This window comes from Barbatula barbatula (assembly GCF_947034865.1).
Source record: "Barbatula barbatula genome assembly, chromosome: 5".
In the NCBI taxonomy this organism is placed as follows: Eukaryota; Metazoa; Chordata; class Actinopteri; order Cypriniformes; family Nemacheilidae; genus Barbatula; species Barbatula barbatula.
Window position 1 is genome coordinate 10,727,126 of NC_136769.1, and position 20,508 is coordinate 10,747,633.

Consider the following 20,508-nt stretch of genomic DNA (forward strand, 5'->3'; position numbering starts at 1 on the left):
TAGATGGGTGTATATTTTATATTCAGTATTTTCTTCCTTTAACAAAAAACTTACAACCACTCCACATTTCAACAAAAGAGAGGATTTCATGTGTAACCTTTGTCAACCACAATTTAAACAGATAATAAAACCTGCCAATGTGTAATGTAGTTATTAATTACTTATTTCATCTTATTAACCTTCAGATTTTAGCATACACCACCCACAATTTTGACATATGGTACTGTATATGTGTCTGTGAAAACCAGGCTAAAGTCTCAAAACTAATTATTATGAGCATCAAAGTTTAATTTCCATCATTCATTTCCCTATGATTTTAACTTCACTATGATGTCATAACTAAGTCAATATTAAATGTATGAAGGTTATATTCTTAAAGAATGTTCTTTACATTATAATATATTTTAATGTAGAAGACAGTTAATCGCAAAAATGAAGTCACATTACTGATTTTTTCCCAATTAAACAGCCTTTGCCTTATGTGAACTTAGCTGAACATAACAGATTTAGGGGCCGTTTGCATGATACCGTTTTCAAGTGAAAGCCCAAAAAAATGTATGCGATTTGCCTGCCCGTTTACACGGAAACAGCGTTTTAAAGGGACTGATAACGCAAACTTTTGAAAACGGGTTTGAAAGTGTACGTTTTTGAAAACCCCCGCGTTCTCATTTCTCAAATCTCTCAGTATATCTGAGATGAACTGGTGCAAGATTCCAAATATAGTGTCAAAGCTCAAGGCCCATGGGTACTCAGTATGCTGTGGGTGTTGGCTGCACAAAGAAAACATCATCAAAAACTGAAACATGATCTGAGAGAACAAGTCTCTTGTTGTTCCACTTAAAATCTGTAGGGGGAGACGAACCCATACATTCGGCCACCCAAAATTCCGTCTTGATTTACTCCAAACCTTTATAAATGTCTTTGTTCTGCTGAACACAAATGGAGATATTTGGAAGAATGTCAGTAACCGAACAAATCTCACTCCCGATTTACTACCACAGTAGGGTTTGGTTACTAACATTCTTCCAAATATCTTCCTTTGTGTTTATCAGAACAAAGATATTCATAAAGGTTTGGAAAAACCTGAGGGTGAGTAGATGAGAGCAGAGTAACATAGCGATTAACTCAGAGCCCTGACCACATTTGCATTCCAAGCTTTGACTTCACGTTCAGCACGCGACCTTTGACATTGCTGCCGAATATCACGTGATTTCGTCATCGTTTCCCGCGGTTAGATCCGGAAAACAGCTGTGCTATTTTTCTAATAACAAGTTGTGTTTCTCGTTTCATGTGCCACACTAATGATCAATCTACAGGTTATTCAGTTCTGTAACACATCCTGAAGTTTGCCTTGTCAGAGTTTTTCATTATAAAAAATACTGTCGGGACGAAAGTATCTCTTGTTACGTCCCTTTGCTAATGTAATTAGATTATGTTGATTTAATTTAATATGCATTGACATTGCCAATCATAAAATATTAGAAACAATTAAACTTTGTACTATCAGGTTATTTTTAAACGTGTGATAAATCTGAAATTTAAAAGAAATGTAATATTTTTTTCTGCAAAGATAAAAGACATAAGGTGTTTGCAATTACATATTAACAAGGTCAAAGTAAGAGTAACTTAAAAATCTAGCTTATATTGGTGTGTTACTTTTGACCCATCTGTGTTTCTTTCGTCCCTACTGATGGGGTCAAAAGTAACAATGTGCAACTTATCTTCAAAATGAAATTATACAAAAGTCATTAAACATTTGAGCAAAATGATAGGTCTTTTTGAAAAATTGTCTTTTAAAATTAAATTTTCACTTTAGGGTGAACTGTTCTTTAAAAGTCGCAAAAATACATAGGCCTACTTGCTGTTTCCTATACAAATATAAATATGCCACTAAATACAAAGACTTATAACATTTTGATTATTGAAGATCAAATCATAAAATCATATAGACCATGGCCATATTAAAAACTAAAAATGCCTGCACATTCTTTCACAGATGCACATTTGTTTGTACATTCGTGTGGTCCTGATAAACCTATATCAGACATCATTGAGAAAAAAATGCTTGCAAATCAGGCTAATTTGTCGGTTTGTTAGTTTTCTTTGAGTGAAAAGTTAAAAAAGTGAGTAATAAAAGTACCCATAAAAGTGTCAAGTCAAGTCAACTTTATTTATACATTTATACAGTTTTCATTGTTACAACGCAGCTGCACATGAAACATATTGAGTAAAAAAAAGGTGAAAACACAGAAGAAGACAGACACACGCCGATTCAAACACACCCACATCAACACAACTTTTGGAAAATTTGGTCACAACATGATTTTTTATTCATATAACTGAATCCATTCATGTTGAGACAACATAAAGCAGTTGTGTGTTACAATTGGACAGAGGACTTATATTTCCAGCATTTTGAGAGTTATTTTCCTAAATAAGTGTTATTTTATGCATTTTTCAGTAAAAAGAAACACTTGTTAATGTTTAATGTTAATTTATCTTTAAGGTCTTGGAAGAGTTTGTTATATTTTTTAGTTTTATAGTTGTATATAAAACCCTTGCCTTTGTTTAGCACGTGAGTGGTTACCCTGTTTCACCTTAATTTTGCATCTCTGTTAACCTAATGATGATATAAGCAGTAATGTCTATTATTGTTAAAACTGTGGAATACTGTCAAATTAATATGAGCTCTTTAGTTAAATGATCTAATCGACAATGTTGGGTTTTTCATATTGGTTTTATGTAAAACATGCATGTAAATGACAGACATTTATTTAATCAAGTATTTACAACACGATTAGACTATAGGTTGAAATAAATCAGATTTTGTTGGAGAAATGTGATTCAATTTCGTGGAAAAGTTTTACTTAATTTAGTTCAACAACTTTCTGATGAGTGCACACAATGTGCACACGTACTAGACACACACACACACACACACACACACACACACACACACACACACACACACACACAGATGCGCACACAGACGAACGAGCAGACACAGACACGCACAGTGGTTATCACTTAGAATCACACATTTAAGATAAGAGAGAGAGAAACACAAGTCAAATATTAAACAGACTATAAATTCCGATTTTAAGTGTGCGTGTATAAAAGGGTAGTTTGAGGCAACTTTGTCCTACTGCAAACATTTAGAGAGAGAAACTAGAAATGAAGACAAATCTCACGTATGCTATTGTATACGATCAATCTAAATATCAATAATATAAAGCTATGTAATAGTGAAAGTTTGTTTGGCTATGGTACACTATTCGTCAACTTCCCAAAATCGTTTTAACGCAGCAGCGACTACATTTCCCAGGGTTCCTCCGAGAGCGCATCATTTTTGGACCTTTGCGCTGCCCGTACGCCGGTCACGAGATCGCTGATGATTGTTAGTCATGGGGAAAAGCGTCCGCGGTAGTTCTGCAGTGGTCATGTATCGCATGTAGCCGTGTTTACCGGACAGTCCCTGCCGCTGACATGGCCAACATCGCGAAGAAAGTGTCGTGGTCAGGTCGAGGCGATGATCGCGGAGAGAGAACTCCACTCTTGAACGGAGCCGAGGAGGTGAAAAGCAACAGACAGGTACCAGACAGACAGGCCATCTCCATTTATTAAACCATCACACTACTTAACATCGCATGACTGCTGCTTGTGCGGATGAAATACAGCATGCATGCTCAGCATAAAATAGATCTTGAACATCGTATTGCTTATAAACCCATTTAAGTATTTGATTTCATTGTCTCGGAGCAAGTTGTGGGGTTATTTTGCAACACTGGATTCTTTTGGTCTCTGACTTCCCATTTATTTTAAATAGTATAATTAGTTGAAATGGAGAGTATAGATGGTTTTCATGCGCATACATCCGTTTACAGTGAATGACAATTGATGTCATTTGCTTAAGTCACTTTATTTGAGTGTGATGTGTTTGGTTCATAGTTCTCAGGTGGCAGTATATTTCATATAGGCAGGCTGAGTACTGTGGATCTTGAGGAGGAGATCACACATGAAGAGGTAAAATCGACATCACGATGATCACAGCAGTCATTTTTATCTATGTAGGGCTCAAAACAAGACGTCATTAGACCTTTGAACGTAAAGGCATCCATTTAGGTCTAAAAACGTGGCAGCTGTTTTGGGACGTATTAGTGTATCTGGGTTTAATGCCTTGCGTACTGGGGACATACATGCTTTATGTGTTCCGAGCAAATCTCTATATTAAAAATAACCATTCTTAGCAGAAGTCTCTGGGGGGGGGATCCTGACTCACTCCTGCAAAAAATACATTATGGGAAAACGCATGCAAGCCTTTTTGATAAATGAGGAATTGTTTCCAGCAAGCTGGCAAGCAGTCAGGTTTGCTTTGACTGTCAAGAGATAATGCGAATGGCCCGTTGTGCTTTTACGACCGCATGAGCTTAAAATGACTGTATGTGTTCATGAAGAATGTAAGCGACCACATGCAAGTCATGTAACTCTGTCTTTCCTTACACACACAGGACATTGTGAGGAGTCGACCGAAGGAAATCCCTCACAATGAAAAGCTACTGTCCCTCAAATATGAGGTAATTGAATCAAGCAGGTCAGATCTTTGACAGCAGACTTCCATCTCAATCGAGGCTCTGTTTGGAAAGCTAAACAAATGTTGCAATGATAAACTTAATTAACTCAAACTTAGATTTTTCACAAAATGCAGCATTTTGTTTGCTTTAAATAAACCGTAGATGACCGTGATGAGTTGTCAAACTGGGTCCTTCCTGTGTTTCAGAGTCTTGATTATGATAACAGTGAGAACCAGTTGTTTCTGGAGGAAGAAAGACGGATGAGTCACATGGTAAGCAGAACCTCTTTGCTTTTTACATTGAGATTATTGATCTTTGGCTTTTATTGACGGGCATTAAAAATCCAATACATCAGGCTACTCAGATCTTTTTAGTTGTTTGTAGTTTGAACATTTAGTTACACATGGTATGTTTTGTTTAGAAAACTTAATTCAATCTGATTTGACATTAGATTTGGGTGCAGTGTGAACAAAACATTACAATTATTTGTTTTAATCTATTTATGTATTGATTTTTTTCATAATTGATGAAACAGGAATTTGCTACAGCCATTACAGAATACACATTTACCTTTGTTGTACTTAAATGTCCTCACTGTAGGGCTTTGGATGTCTTGAGATTAAACGATGGGTCATCTGTGGTCTTATCGGATTCCTCACCGGTCTCATTGCATGCTTCATAGACATTGTTGTAGAAAATCTAGCTGGCTTTAAGTATTTTCTGGTCAAGCAAAGTATCCTTCATGTTAAGCTTTTAATGTATTCATATACAAAGTTCTGATATATGTGCTGTTTTTTTAGAGCTATTCTTAGTGGTCTCAGACTTTCTTTAACCAGACTTCCAGATATAGAGAAATTCACAGAGCTGGGAGGCCTGTCCATCTCTCTGATATTGTGGGCGGTGCTGAATGCTGCATTCGTGATGGTTGGCGGCATCATTGTGGCTTTTATTGAGGTGAGCATTTTTACACTAACAGTGTTGTTTGCGTGAAAAGTTCTGCTTCCTCTATTGGTGCTTTTCCGCTGCCTGGTACTGCCAGGTTTAGTACGAATCGGCACGATTCAGGGAAGCCTACTTCCCTAGGTTTGCTTCTCCACTACAGTTTAGTACCACTTAAAGGTAGGTGGGATTATAATCTTATTGTCATATAATATCGCTGTCAATATGGATATTTCTCCTAAACAAACGCATCGATTCGCTTCAGAAGACATTTGTTATGACCCCGGAGACATGTCAAGCAGTTCTTTGATCGATGGATGCACTTTTTGGAGCTTCAAAAAATCAACACCCATTTACTCCCATCCTACCGCTTGGAAGCAAATGATACGTGGTATTATAACTCTGACTGGATTATTCTTCCAGAAGAAAACCATATTTATATGCAGTGGAAAAGCGCCATGTGTGTCTCAGTGCTACTTTTGACAAATCACTTAACTTTTTCAATAAAACATGTTAAATTTTCATTAACAACTTAATATCTCAAATTTACAACTGAAAAGCTAATGTGGCATGTGTTTAATAGATACCTGACCCAGACCAAGCATGCATATTTATATTGACCTGAAAGTATGCAGGAAACAGTTTGTACTGTGCATCACTCTCGGTGCGTCCTAATTCGCATACTATCTGTCCGAAATAGTATTCGAAATAAAATGATGAATGCTGAAATAAGTATACTCAAAGTACCCGGATGGTCTACTGTTTCCAGTGAAATTTGAAAGTGCAGATCCATGAACAATCAAACGGCTGATATTACCCTCAACTCACACCACAAGTAGACGGAGTTTAGTGATGTTCAGTGCATTAATCAAATTAAATAAGAGATGCTTCGCTAAATTAATAAATGCAACAATGACCTCTTCCATTTTGTGTCAGTATGTCCCAGTGCGTGCATACTGTTATGCTACTTGCTAAAATGTACAGTAGATACTTTTAGTGCATAGTATAAGTAGACAAATTTGAACACAGCATCTGTCTAATACTCAGTCTGTTCTTTCACAGCCAGTAGCGGCAGGTAGTGGAATCCCGCAGATAAAATGCTACCTGAATGGAGTAAAAGTTCCCCATGTGGTTCGCCTCAAGGTAATGCCTTTTGTAGATATAACTCCATGGTGACACTTCAAGGAAATAATAAATGTCCATTTGTGATCTCAAGTGGTTTCCTACTTCCTGTCCACAGACTCTGGTGGTTAAAGTCATTGGGGTGATCTTCTCTGTTGCCGGAGGCCTCGCCGTAGGAAAGGTATTGATAGAATTGTGCCACATGTGTTTATTGAATTTCCTAGAAGTTCCTCAGGTTTCCACAGAACTGGAATGCTGGTCATTCTCAAAGTTTTGTGCGTGCTCCATTTCTTGAGGGATCTTTACATTTGTCCAAAAATAAAAGTGAAAATAGTCAACAGTTACATCAGGAAGTTGCTGTTTTTGTCTCAAAGGAAGGACCCATGATTCACTCAGGGGCCGTGGTGGCCGCTGGTGTGTCCCAGGGCAGGAGCACTTCACTGAAAAAAGACTTTAAGGTTGGTTTTCAGCATCTGAATGCTTGATTCTCAGTGAAATCTGATTCTAACAGCAGATTTTGTTTATGCAGATGTTCGAGTATTTCCGCAGGGACACAGAGAAGAGAGACTTTGTCTCCGCAGGAGCAGCTGCTGGAGTCTCTGCCGCTTTTGGAGCCCCTGTTGGTAAGTCAAACAGTTGATCACAACAACACTCTTCTGCGTTTTAAAACTTTTCATTGTTGCTCTGGAAAAGTTGTGAAACATTACTGGATTATCAGGCCTGGAAAAGCTGTGGAAATTTCATTAGTCTTGGAATATAATAATAATCATATAATTATGAATAATAATATTCAATATTAATTTTGCAGGCCTTATTATATTTAAGGCTGTTTTAAGAATATCCATAAGTGCAAGACTGCACACAAAGTATATTTTGTATTTATTTGACCTGACACTCGAATATGTGCCCCAGCAGTCTTTAGAAAATAATTAGATATTCTTACGACTGGTCAATAACTGGAAAGCGTCAATGCACTGGACAGAGTGGTCCATTGATTCATTCAACAATATATCAAACATATTTAGGTCAACATGTTTACTGAATGTCATTGAGATCAGCGTGAAAGGTTAAGATCCATCTTTTGTACTTCTGGAACAAAAAGCTCAAAGGTATCTGGAATGATTGTTGAATGTTTAAATAGATGACGGCAGTCTTGGTATTTATCATTGCAAAATAACTGATTAAGGCAAGGCATGGCAAGTTTATTTATATAACACATTTCATACACAATGGTAATTCAAAGTGCTTTACAAAAAAAAAATTAAAATAATCATTGAAAATAAAACAAGAAATTTAAAAACCTTTATAATTATATTTTTTTATTTAAAGCTAATTTAGAATAAACTGATAATACATGAAATATAGTGCAGTCCGTTCGGACTAGGCACAGTGCTCATTCAGTAAATGCACAGCCAAAAAGAGTTATGAGTCTGCATTTAAATGATGATAATGTTTTGGCACATCTGATCTCTTCTGGAAGCTGATTCCAGCTACGATTTAAATGTTAAATCTGATTTATTATCATTGTTTGGCACAGGTGGCGTTCTGTTCAGTTTAGAGGAAGGGGCGTCTTTCTGGAACCAGATGTTAACCTGGAGAATTGTGGGTGATATGTTACTATGGATCCTTTATTAAATTGCAATTTGTGTTTCACTCAATGCCAGAGGTCGCACAACTTAACCCCTAACTTGTTTTGTCTTTATGTAGTTTTTTGCTTCGATGATCTCCACCTTCACGCTGAATTTCTTCCTCAGTATTTATCATAAAAAGCCAGGAGAGCTTTCCAGCCCCGGCCTCATTAACTTTGGCCGCTTTGACAGCGATGTGAGTTCTGTCTCTCTTAGGCTCTGCCCACACAAACACAGGTATTTTCAAAACCGCAGCTTTTTCGCAGTACCGGTCACTGAAATCGAACTTTCTTGAAGACTCCGGCCAGGGTGAAGATTTTTAGAAACTGTAAGATTTGGAGATTTGGAAGATGTTGTTGGAATGCGTGCCACTATATCCTTTGTTTGACTTCAGATTTCAGGTTTCTGATTGGCCTGAACACGGCTTTATGGTTAGGGTTATATTGCCACCTGTTGGTTTGGCATGCTTTTGACAGCGCTTTATAGTTTTGTGTGTACGCTTTTTATTTTAAACAAAGAAGGAAAAACTCTGCTTACAAAAATACCTGTGTAAGTGTGGACTAGGCCTTCGTTTCCCTGACATTCATAACTCTTTCAGTTTTTTTTTTTTGAGCTGCCAGTGTTTTTTTTACACATTATTGAGATTTGTTTAATTTGTTTGAATGAAACTGGCACATGATATGTCTGCTGGGTTTTGCCATGACCACCACATGTGCTTGAAGTTACTGATATTGTTTTTGGTTTCATTTTTAGATTGTGGAGTATAATTTATATGAGATTCCTCTCTTCATTATTATGGGAGCTTTTGGTGAGGGGAACACTTTACTTTATCCTTAAATACATTAGAAATGATTGGCAGTAATAAGTTACTTTACAAAAAAGCATTTTTTGTTTCCGTTTCTAGGAGGGTTGCTTGGAGCATTGTTCAATGTCCTCAATTACTGGCTAACAATTTTCAGAATAAGGTAGGATCTCAGGTATTGATGTATATGAAAGTAAAGAAGCTCATATATCTGGCGTTAATTTAGGGCCAGATTGTTTAACATTAAAATAATTAAATGAAAGAAAAACTTTGTCTGTGTCACAAAGCTTTGCTAATACAAATAAAGCTAGAGTAGTCTGGTATGCCATATCATAACAACCATATCATTATGTATGTAATAAACATAAAGTTGTAAAGTATGGTAAATTGTTTTGGCTGTATACATCTAATATTGGCATCTAGTCTCTGTTAGCTGTTTTTCTTTTATAAAACTTGACAAAAGGTTAAATGATCAATGGTCAGTTGATGGGTTGATAATTCTGAATGCAGTTGGCATGACTACTACTACATGCGTAATCACTTGCTATTCAAGTATTCAATAATTCCCTAGGCTACAACTTCCTGTCTTTCCAGTGTTTTTGAAAAGTGAGAAACTGATACTGAAAACATATGTTTGACATCATTTAAAAAGTTATATTTGAGACCATTATATTTAGCAAACTTTACTTAAAGCGTTTAACCAATAATAGATCGTTGATGAAATTCTGTGATTTTATTTTTATTATAATGCAAACACAAAATGTGAGTATTTACATGTGCTAAACAACAACAACAATAAGACCGGGAGAAGCCAACATAGGTTAATTCCCTCTGTTTTGGTGTGTTTGCTCTCAGGCAAAGAAGTATAACTGATTTGTGACTATTAAAGTGTAGGGAGAGATGACCAGGGTGGGTGAGTCTCTAGTGTGTTGATATGTGAGGAGGTCGACATGTTTTACATAGAGATTAATTTAATTTGAAAACGTTTCCGAGATGCAATGTGTATGGTATTCCTTGATTTCCAGTTTGTGATGATTTCTTAGCGACAGTTAGCGCCGTTAGGATTTGCTGACTGTTTTTATGGTAAGAATTGATTGTGGATAAGTCAGCAAGTATGTGGAGGGAGGGGGACAGTGAGATGGGATATCCCAAAGAGGAAGACAGTGTCAGTGTTTAGTCACGTCTTTCCAGAATTGTTTAATTGGAGTGCAGTCCCAAAGTGCATGGACTGACTGCATGTGTCTTGGCTAGTTTGTGTGCAATAAGTGCAAATTTACCCATTTTAAACTATTTCTGTTCAGTTTAGTGAAATTTGTGAAGTAGTTTCTACTGTATGAGTTGCAAGTTGGCATTTTTTGTAATTGAGTTAATATCTTTACATATTCGATCTGTTAAACTGCATCAGGAGTAATAGATAATTCAGATTCCCATCTAGCATATGGCATGCCTAATGTGGCATTTGGTTTTGTAGCTATTTTGTATATTTTGGCGAGTATCTTTTTATTTAAGAGGTTATATTCATTAATTCAGAGATGGAGAATGAAGGTTCTAGATGAATTGTTCGAGTGTTCATTTTTGACTTTATGGATGATTTGATTTGTAGATATTACAAAAAGCAATTACTCATGATGCCGTGTTTCTGGAGTAAGAAAATGAGGCCAAGGTATTATTATGAAAGTTGAAGTTGTGTGATGCCCATGTGCGGTAGTTAAGCGGCTCCTTGTTGAGCTGGGTTATTCCGAATGAAAGTGTACTTAGATGGTGAAAGAGCAGTGTTTGTGATTTGATGAAATTTCACCAAGATGTCAATGCTGCTGCTACTGTTGGTGTTTTGAAAGATGTTTTTGTTTTATTGTCTGACTGGAAAATGGTAAGTTGGGTATTCTTTAGAGTTCGGGTGCTGTAGATCGCCAAGACCAGAATCACTCTTGAACTGTTTTTTGGTTTCAGCAGCTTGCCAAGTGTGTTTGATTCTTGAACTGTTTGATCTATCTGTTTCTGGGTCTAGAACTGTGTTAAAGTAAAGTAAATGTGGGAAAAAAAAGAAGGAATCATCTGTGTTGTGTTTATGATAAGAGATGTTTATGATAATGAAGCGTCCTTTGGGGTCTGTAACAGTGGTGTTATGATGGAATGACATTTTTTTACTTATTAAAATGCATACTCTTTGTTTTGTATTGTAATTGGCAAATTATTGTATTTGGATGATTTTATTGTATTGAAATCAGACTTTGATGATGGGTTTCTTGCAAAAAGCCTATGTCAGCTTGTAATTTATAGGGGATTTAGAACTTTGATCTTCTTTGCCTGAGAGTCAAATCCACGAACATTCCAAGTTAGAAAACTGACAAACAAACAATTTATATATATGGCCGTATGTATGTATGCTATGTATATTTAAGTGTATGTGTGCATGTTTTAGTAATATTGTTGGCAGACGAGCAAAACTATGAGTCCTAACAATACACAAATAACATAGAATGTCAACCGCTTGGCGCTGACAGCGGTTTTCTTGGCCCTAAAGTGCTTTCTCCCGCAGATCGAGTCGAAGGATGTAGTTGCTTTTTGCCTTTACTTTTGTTGTCGTTTGGCTTGTCCCTGTTCATGGTGCAGAAGTGTTTGTTATAGTGCCTGTCAATATAATCCTCAAGGTGATCAAGGTAGTAGTATGTTGTGTTCTAGTATTAAAACGGAAATAAAATGTGAAATAAAATTGAGAATTATGAAAGATATGTTTGGAATCTCAACTTGATTTTATCCACGCATTGCGTTTTACAGTGTTTAAAATATTTACAGAGTAACCGTCTAGCAGCCGGGCACGGCCATCGTAAGTCACGCACCGAGTCTCACGCAACTCGGCCATCACGTACAGGGCAATTCTGTGATATTAAGAGAATGTCTTATGTCTCAGGTACGTCCACCGGCCGTGTCTACAAGTGATGGAAGCCATGCTGGTTGCTGCAGTGACCGCCACAGTTTCCTTTGCCATGATCTATTTTTCCAACGACTGTCAACCGTTGGCACCAGACCACAATGAGGAATATCCTCTACAGGTTTGTTTCATTCATTCATTCATTCATAGTTTCAAAAGCTTAATTCCTTTTATCCTAGATCAGACTATATTCTGATGTGATGAATTTAATAAGACTCAGATCTGAACATTGTTTCTTTATAGCTCTTCTGTTCTGATGGGGAATATAATTCCATGGCAACGGCCTTCTTCAACACACCTGAGCGGAGTGTTAGGAGTCTGTTCCATAACCCTCCAGGTGTGTCCATTTGTAGGTGTGAACGGGTGTGAATGCGTTTGGGTGTGTTCGTGGGTGTCTTATCAGATGTACAGATTCTTTTCCATTTAAGCTAATGTTGGTTGCAACATGATTTGATGTGTCTGCACATTGTAGTGTGTTTTTGTATTTTGGCTGACTTGCCAAGAATTTAAGCTGATTAAGAGGAACATGCAGGATGCAGGCAGCTAAAGCACAAACATTCACGAGAAAAGCAGACTTTGATCACTTTCACAAAGCTATGAGAGTTCGACAGCCATTATAACATTTTGTTTTTGTACTATGATTACATTATCTGTTTTTATCATAATTATGATTATGAGTTATAATGCAAATCATTTTGATATTAAGTAATTTTATTTAGCATTAAAAGATTTTATTTTGCTTTTTTTTTGCTTTAATACAAATGATGCTATTGCAAATTATTAGTAAAATGTCAAATTAGTGAATGGAGATATCAGACTGTGTAAGTCTTCACCTGTTGCTTTTATGCCTGCCCTCGATCTGGCATGGACTCCAAGTTTGTGCGAGACCTGATGATCCATGTTATCCCATCATGATCTGAGTCAACAGGGTCAGTGTCACATGACCAAGAAAGAGTGCAAAACATTACATATTTTTCAATTCATTTGTTCTACACCAGAAACTTTTTTTTTCCAAGTAGGGAAGCATTTTATATATTTTCAGGTTTACAATAGATTTTTAATCCCTTTTTAAAGTGTACTCAGATATTTAATCTTCCTCTTTACAAAATGAAAAAATGTATTTTTAATAGTTTGTAATTACATTGTTTAATTACTCTACACTGCCTCCTGGTGCAGGTGCACTTGCTATTACACCTAAAAAACTGCAGAAGCTAAAATGTCTTTTAGAAAAGATAACATTAGCTTGTAAGGCATTTAGTATACTCTTTTTTTATTTAGTATATAACAGATGACAGTTATTTAAAATGTTATCTGCCAAGAACATTTTAACCGTTAAACCTAATGCAGATACATTACAACCTAGTGCACATAAACAGCACATTTTGCCTTTGTTTTGGACGAGTCATGGTCATTTAAACTTGCATCAGGAGATTTTCATTTTTAATCATGACAGAGTGTTAAGATGTTTTTTTTTTCTGTTTGTCTGTCTTTCATTTTGTGACAAATGAGGCATAGAAAGCCAGTAGAGGGATCAGAGCAGAGGCGTGATGTTTTTTGTGTGTACAATGTGGTTTTGTATTGAACTTCCTTAGTTCACTGTTATTTTACTGTGGATATTTCTCGTTCAGGATCTTACAACCCCCTGACTTTGGGGGTTTTCACCTTGGCTTATTTTTTCCTGGCCGTCTGGACGTACGGCTTGACCGTGTCGGCAGGAGTGTTCATCCCCGCTCTGCTGATTGGAGCAGCCTGGGGCAGACTGTTTGGAATCCTTATGTCATTCCTCGCCTCCAGTCAGTCAGTAAGTATACCTGCAGTTTCTTTGTATTTAACACTTTCTAAACGCAGATAACAATACTCTTATCTTATTAGACAAATGTTTTTTTAGAGAACATCTGTCATGCTCCGAAAAACCACAGATGATTACAGATAACCACTTGTTTAAAAGAGATGCTAGTTTAAAAAGCTCTACTTTTGTGCTTCACTGCACAATAACAGATCATACAGGTTTTGGACAAAGGTGGGGAAGCATATAACTTTTGTTGATCTTTTCCTTTTAGACCCTCAAAAGCTGCAACTTTACAATACCCTAATACCATCTGGTGTCTGACCTCAAAATGTTTTTTTCAGAGTTGTTGTTGTTTGTTATGTGTTGACAGATTTGGGCGGATCCTGGAAAGTATGCTCTCATAGGTGCAGCGGCCCAACTAGGTGAGTATTTTGACAACGCATTATTTTAGTTCTGGGAGTTCGGTAAGGAAGTGCTGTCTGTTGATGCAATGCATTTTTCCCAGCTGCATTTCTCTGTGAAGCAACCCCCTCGCAACAATAACAGGCAGGTCTGTTGTGTTGTTGTTTTTTCTCTCAGGTGGTGTTGTCAGAATGACCCTCAGTCTCACAGTCATCATGGTTGAAGCCACTGGTAATGTGACCTATGGCTTTCCCATCATGCTTGTGCTGATGACTGCCAAGATCGTCGGGGATTATTTTGCAGAGGTGAGAACCAGAGTATTTGGGCATTTTGTTTCTTTCTCGTGAGCTGGCACTTTGTGTTGATAATCCTTTTTCACTGTGATTTGTTTCGAGTTGTCATTAAGGTGTCAGTCATGAGCGCATGTCTTTAATGCTATGCCTTTTTTGTTATTTTTGCATGAAGCGCATGTGTGTTTTGCTCATTGGTCTGACAGTTTTTTTGTTGTTCTTAGGGCCTGTATGATATCCACATTAAGCTGCAAAGTGTTCCTTTCCTTCACTGGGATGCTCCGCATACTTCTCATTGGCTGACTGCCAGGTAGCCACACCCCTTTCACTTTACAGTTTATTTTTTTCTAAGGCTATAGACGATACTTAAGTATACCATGTGTGGTAACCTTTAAACGAAATGATTTGCTATTCGCAGTTTGACAGTCATTTGCTAAATTAAACTGCCTACTGCATTTATTGTGTCAATATATTGTGTCAGTACAGACGTTATTATAAATTCAGTTTTATAATAAAATAAATGCAGGTTATCAGTACAAAAGCATTTAAATTATTGAATAATTAAATGATTAATTCATATTTTCATTAAAAATAAGTGTATAAATTGTTTGAAAAATTATATTGAATTAAGAGAACTTGTTTAATAAAATAAAATAAAGACTATTGTTATCCCCCCACTTTGCAAACATGTGTATATTACATCAATGGGATCTTTAGATAGTGTGTCATGCCGAAAATGTCATCGTGTCACATATTGACGTGTTTACCACAGAGAGGTCATGAGCTCTCCAGTAACCTGCTTCAACCAAGTGGACAAGGTTGGCACAATTGTGGATGTTCTTAGCAACACATCCACCAACCACAACGGCTTCCCAGTTGTCGTCCATTCTACTGGGAGCGAAGAGGTGAGACAATCCCCATCCTCAAGAACAGAGTGACATCAAAACCTGTTCTGTAAAGACTAAAACTTGCCTGTGTTTTCTCTCCTCAGCCAGGCAAACTCTGCGGCCTTATTCTCCGCTCGCAGCTCATTGTTCTTCTCAAACACAAGGTTTTGTTTTTACTTCTATTCTTCTCTGATAAAAAGCTTTGTTTTAGTTAACTGCTGTAATTTGACAGACAATACCATCTGGTACTAAGACAAAGGCTCTCTTGATCTCATTCTGTCTAAGGTGTTTGTGGAGAGGGCATCCTCACGACTTACCCAGAGGAAGCTACAGCTAAAGGACTTCAGAGATGCGTATCCGCGATTTCCCCCCATCCAGTCCATTCACGTGTCTCAGGATGAGAGGGAGTGCATGATGGACCTGACTGAGTTCATGAACCCAACCCCTTACACTGTGCCACAGGTCAGAGTCTCCACATTTAGACCTTGGAGTGACTTGGTTTCAGAATGATTTTTTGATTTCCCCCGTGGTCTATAATTGTATCCCTTAAGCTAATATTTGACAATCAAAATTACATATTTAAATGTTTTTCCTGTGAAAATAAATGTTCCTGCCTTAAAAAAGTTGATGTGATTGGTTTATGGCGTCCGAGCAGTTTCAAACCGCATATTTTTAAACGGTCTTTGGTAAACTGCAGTTAAATGGGGAAAATATTCAGCAATGGTTTAAAATGATAAATTTGCACATGGTTTGTCTTAAAGCATATGAAAAACACTACGTAAACATCTAAAGAACATTAAAAACATGATTTTCAGTGTAACATTCATTTTTAGTAACTCCACTTCTCAGCAGAATAAATCTCTATTTTTGTTTTCTATCTCATGTTATTGCTGTAATAATGTTTTGTTTTTCTAATTTAAGGACACGTCCCTCCCTCGTGTGTTCAAGTTGTTTCGAGCGCTGGGACTGCGACACCTGGTAGTGGTTGATAATGAGAACATGGTGAGTGTATTTCTGCATGAGGGTTATCTGGTTTCATCTGTTTTTTTCCACCCACATTTTGTTGCGTTTCAGATGCTAATTTTATCCATACGTTGTATCAGGAAACTAGGCATAGCACGTTTACAACTAACGCTTGCTGTTCACGATTCCTTCTTTGAAGGTCGTAGGTCTGGTCTCCAGAAAGGACCTTGCACGTTACCACCTGGGTAAACATGGGCTTGAGGAGCTTCACATAGCTCAGACATGATTGGTCTTCATGTGCACATTGTACCCTGCCTTCAGACCACCAGATAGGAACCGTAATAAGGGGCTGGTTACAGTCTCTCTTGCGTCCGAGATGCCAAACCTGCAACCTGCACAACATTTGTTCTACATTTAGCAGTTCAAGGGCTCTGTTATTTCTGCATTTGTGTTTTGCCTGTAGGAGTGCACCTCAAGGCACATCATGTTGTAATGTTAGTTTTGCACTATGTGACTATTTATTACATGTTATATATTTTAGAGTAGATACGTTTTCGTGAGGTTATTTCGGGCCTCTCCTAAAGCATCATTTTGTTTCCCCATCCGTGTTTATGAAGAAAAGTTAGAGTTTGAGGTTCGCGTCTATATGGATATTCTTTTGACAACGCATACTGACATTACAAGGTGTGCTAAGCACTGCTATTATTCAGTTTTGATATGGCCACTGTTGTGATGCAAAACAAAATGATGTTCTATGTGGTCACAGTTAATGCACAATATAAATTGTGAGGAATTGCTAAAATCATGATGGGCGGTTAGCTATTCTTATGAAGGTGTGGGCACATGCTGAAGAAAACATTTTAGGAGATGAAAACAAATTTGCAGTGTTAAGAAATCTATTGGTGAAACTTTTATGTGCACTTAATATAGACTAGTAGATATTACAAACTGCTCTGTTACAGACACGCAAGTACGGTTTATTAACTTTTGTTCTGCTGAGTGTTGTTCAGGATTTTTAAGTTGTTTAATGATTTAATTTAATTTCAGAAATGTTAGGGTAGGTCCGACCGTAAAATGTAATCAATCCTGTTCACATGCCTTTTGCTGCCTTCACGTTGGCACGATTTGGTACTACCAACTGGTTTTATATAGTGTGTTGACTGAGTGACGTTTTTCAGAGAAAGCCTCTAAAGAATGAATTTTCTGCCTCGAGACACATTTGTTTTCTGTGAAAATCCATGCTTTAAATTGAATATATAAATCAGTACTGAACGGAATGATAGATATATTATAGAATATTGACAAGCACTGATTTAACATCAAAGTAAATCAACCCGCCATTTATCCGGTTCAAGTCTATGTGCCGAGGATTCTGTGTGGTTTGTCATTTGAAGTCAACACCTTTTTGTTTTAATTTGTCAGTCATCTTTCTGCTGATCTCTACTTTTATATGATCGATGATTTGAAGTTAAAAAAGTGTTGAATTTTATAACCATTTGACCAACTTTGTGAACTAATAAAGCTATGAATCATCCATTGATGTAATCTTGTTTCTTTACCAACCTCAAAGCTGATAGACAGGCCCCAATACATTTCTCTGGCAATACGTGACTAAGTCGTGTGTTATTTGTCTGCACTGCCCTGCATGCATCATCTCATGCAACATATTCTTGCCAGGTGACTTAAAATGCTGAGGTGTGGCTGAATAATTTGTAGTTCAATGAACATTGATATAAAGGATCTTTTTAAAATGCACTGTTCGTGACATAGGGGGGCACGTCATGAACGATGAGTCTACCTGAAATATTTCTCAGATGACAAGGCAGAAGTAATTACATCAAGATGAATTCAATTTAAAGAAACATTAACATGAATATAAATATAAATTATGGGTTTCAAATGTTTAAACATGAGTAAATTTAAGCTATAAATTTGACAGTATGGTACAGATGTGCTACATATGTGTTTTACATTTCAATGTATCCATTTGGCAGACGCTTTTATCCAAAGCGACTTACATTGCATCATACTATACATTTGTTTTTTTTCTATGCGGGATTATCATGAATGATGTATTAATTTATGAGAAACTACATCAATCTCATAGTTTTACATTTATATATTCATTCAGCAGATGCTTTGATTTGTGCACAATAGCAAGATTTCTTCACATTAAGCAGAGGATAAAATCTCATAGGTAGTTAATTGTTCATTTTAACATGTTCTGTTTGATTGATGTCTCATTGCAACAAATATTTTTAATAACTTAAAATAGCTTTGTTTTTTATTTTTTAAATGATCAGAGGCTAGCATTTTCCCACATTTTTAAGCAAAACTCTTTACAACTTTTACAAAACAAATCCTTAAAATTATTATCACATCAATAATCTACGGAAATATACAATAATCAACAATGTCAAATCACCATTTAATTTCAAAATAGCGGTTTTGGACCCAGTTACGTAATCAAAAGTGACATTTGACAAAACGGTTGCTTTATCAAACTGCTACCATTCATATTCATAATTATAATGTGATCACACCCCAATAACTATAAATCAACTTTAAGAAAAAAACAGAGATATAATATAGAGCAACATGCCCCTCTCTAGCACAGGTGTCTACAGATTAAGAGTAAAGATTAGTCTCCTGATCCATTTAGTCTGTCCTCTATCCTCTCAAATCAATAGGTGCCACAATACATCTCTCAGGCATCCAACTGTGCTGCTGCCTTTACTAACGGTGTCAACCCTCTCTCTAAACTGACAATCTATAGGATGTTGTTGTCCATTGTAATTATTTCGTGCAATCAGTAAAGGACTTTTAGGTAATTGTCAGAACTTTACTGTCTTTGGAACCTCTTTTTGTGCTGTGTTACAACAGCACATTAAGATATGAATTCAATTAAATATGTGTATTTGGTTAATATGTGTTATTTAGAATTGTCAATGATGTATAACTATAATCTGTGTGACGAACTCCTCAATCATTTACAGAGACCTTTTTCTCAAAAAGAAAAGTTTGGGTCTGTGAACAGTTTGTTTTTGGTTAAACATCAGTCTTGAATTTCTTATCGATTTAGGTAAATTGATTGTGTTTTGGCACATGTGTGCAAAAGGTTGTGTTCAATTCTCAACAATATATGCACAATAACTATCTCAGTGAAACTTAAGAACTTCTGAACATTCTTTCATCGTGTAAACAATAACATGCAAAACGATCCGTTCAGTTATCATAATCTATGAGGCATGTATATTCTGTGAATATCTATGACATGGGAAGTTTGTAATGTTTGCTAAAGCAGTGCATTGACTACATTAACTTCTGCACTGTTTCTTCTAACAAAGTCCTCTTAGCTTTATAACACCCTATAATGCTTTACAAACCTATTTCCTCCTGCACAGCTGTTATAATGAATGTTTCATGCATTCGCTGTATACATTTATACAGTTTGCAGTAGAGTCCAAAGGCAATGCACGTGTCCTGAGATGCAGCATCCCTCAGGTGGGATCCAGAGACAGTGCTAGTCTGGTCCACTTAACAACAAGTGATACATCTTCACCAAGAAACTTGGCTTCTTCCTCAGATAATACCATACTGGGCAAGCTTGTGCAGCTCCAGATGGCTGAAGGCTTCCCAGGGACACACCACGGTTGGCCAGACAGTGAGAAAAATCACTATGCAAGAGTAATGGGTTTAGCATTATATCACACAACAACACAAAACAGCGAAATGTGATATGTACACAAACAGCGTATGAGCGGTACCCACCAGTGCCAAGACCATCCATTCCTGGAATATCATCACCGAATCTAATGAGAGGAGAGAAGAACACGAAGAAAGTGATCATTTTCTCTAATTACTTTTTTAACTCGAATCCTAAAGAGATTTGTTTTTGTAAACATAACAGCCAATTTTCTTATATTAAACTTTTTGCATCCAACAGTGTTCCCCATGAGATCTGAAAATGATTCTGCATCTATTCACTCTGCTATTCCATTTTCTTTTCTTTTTTTGCTTCGCGTGGAGCACGAGTTACGTAAAGTTACATTTGAAATGGCACAAGCATGAGTTTTACTTTTAGGAAACTATCTTTAAATATTGTATGCTTGCCCTTTGACTCCCTTCTTGGGTGGTTTACTTTTGAATTGTCTTGTCATCCACTGTTTAAATTTAAGGGGTC

The 20,508-nt window shown here is 36.7% G+C and overlaps 1 protein-coding gene across 2 annotated transcripts; it reads left to right on the forward strand.

Annotated features, from left to right (window-relative positions):
• Window positions 1-3,375: 3,375 nt before the first annotated feature.
• clcn7 (chloride channel 7) lies at window positions 3,376-17,863 on the forward strand. 2 transcript variants are annotated; one of them, XM_079456312.1, is made up of 25 exons: window positions 3,376-3,591; window positions 3,949-4,023; window positions 4,509-4,574; window positions 4,778-4,843; window positions 5,172-5,304; window positions 5,416-5,525; window positions 6,573-6,653; window positions 6,751-6,813; window positions 7,007-7,090; window positions 7,162-7,255; window positions 8,170-8,234; window positions 8,340-8,456; window positions 9,014-9,068; window positions 9,165-9,225; window positions 11,974-12,115; window positions 12,238-12,331; window positions 13,623-13,795; window positions 14,154-14,205; window positions 14,363-14,490; window positions 14,700-14,785; window positions 15,248-15,380; window positions 15,467-15,526; window positions 15,648-15,824; window positions 16,284-16,364; window positions 16,525-17,863. In XM_079456312.1, the coding sequence occupies exons 1-25, from the start codon at window positions 3,487-3,489 to the stop codon at window positions 16,609-16,611; spliced, it is 2,388 nt and encodes a 795-aa protein (XP_079312438.1). In that variant the 5' UTR covers window positions 3,376-3,486; the 3' UTR covers window positions 16,612-17,863. The 2 variants fall into 2 exon arrangements, with proteins under 2 accessions (XP_079312438.1, XP_079312439.1); XM_079456313.1 differs by lacking the exon at window positions 3,949-4,023 and having other exon boundaries at window positions 3,382-3,591.
• Window positions 17,864-20,508: the final 2,645 nt, after the last annotated feature.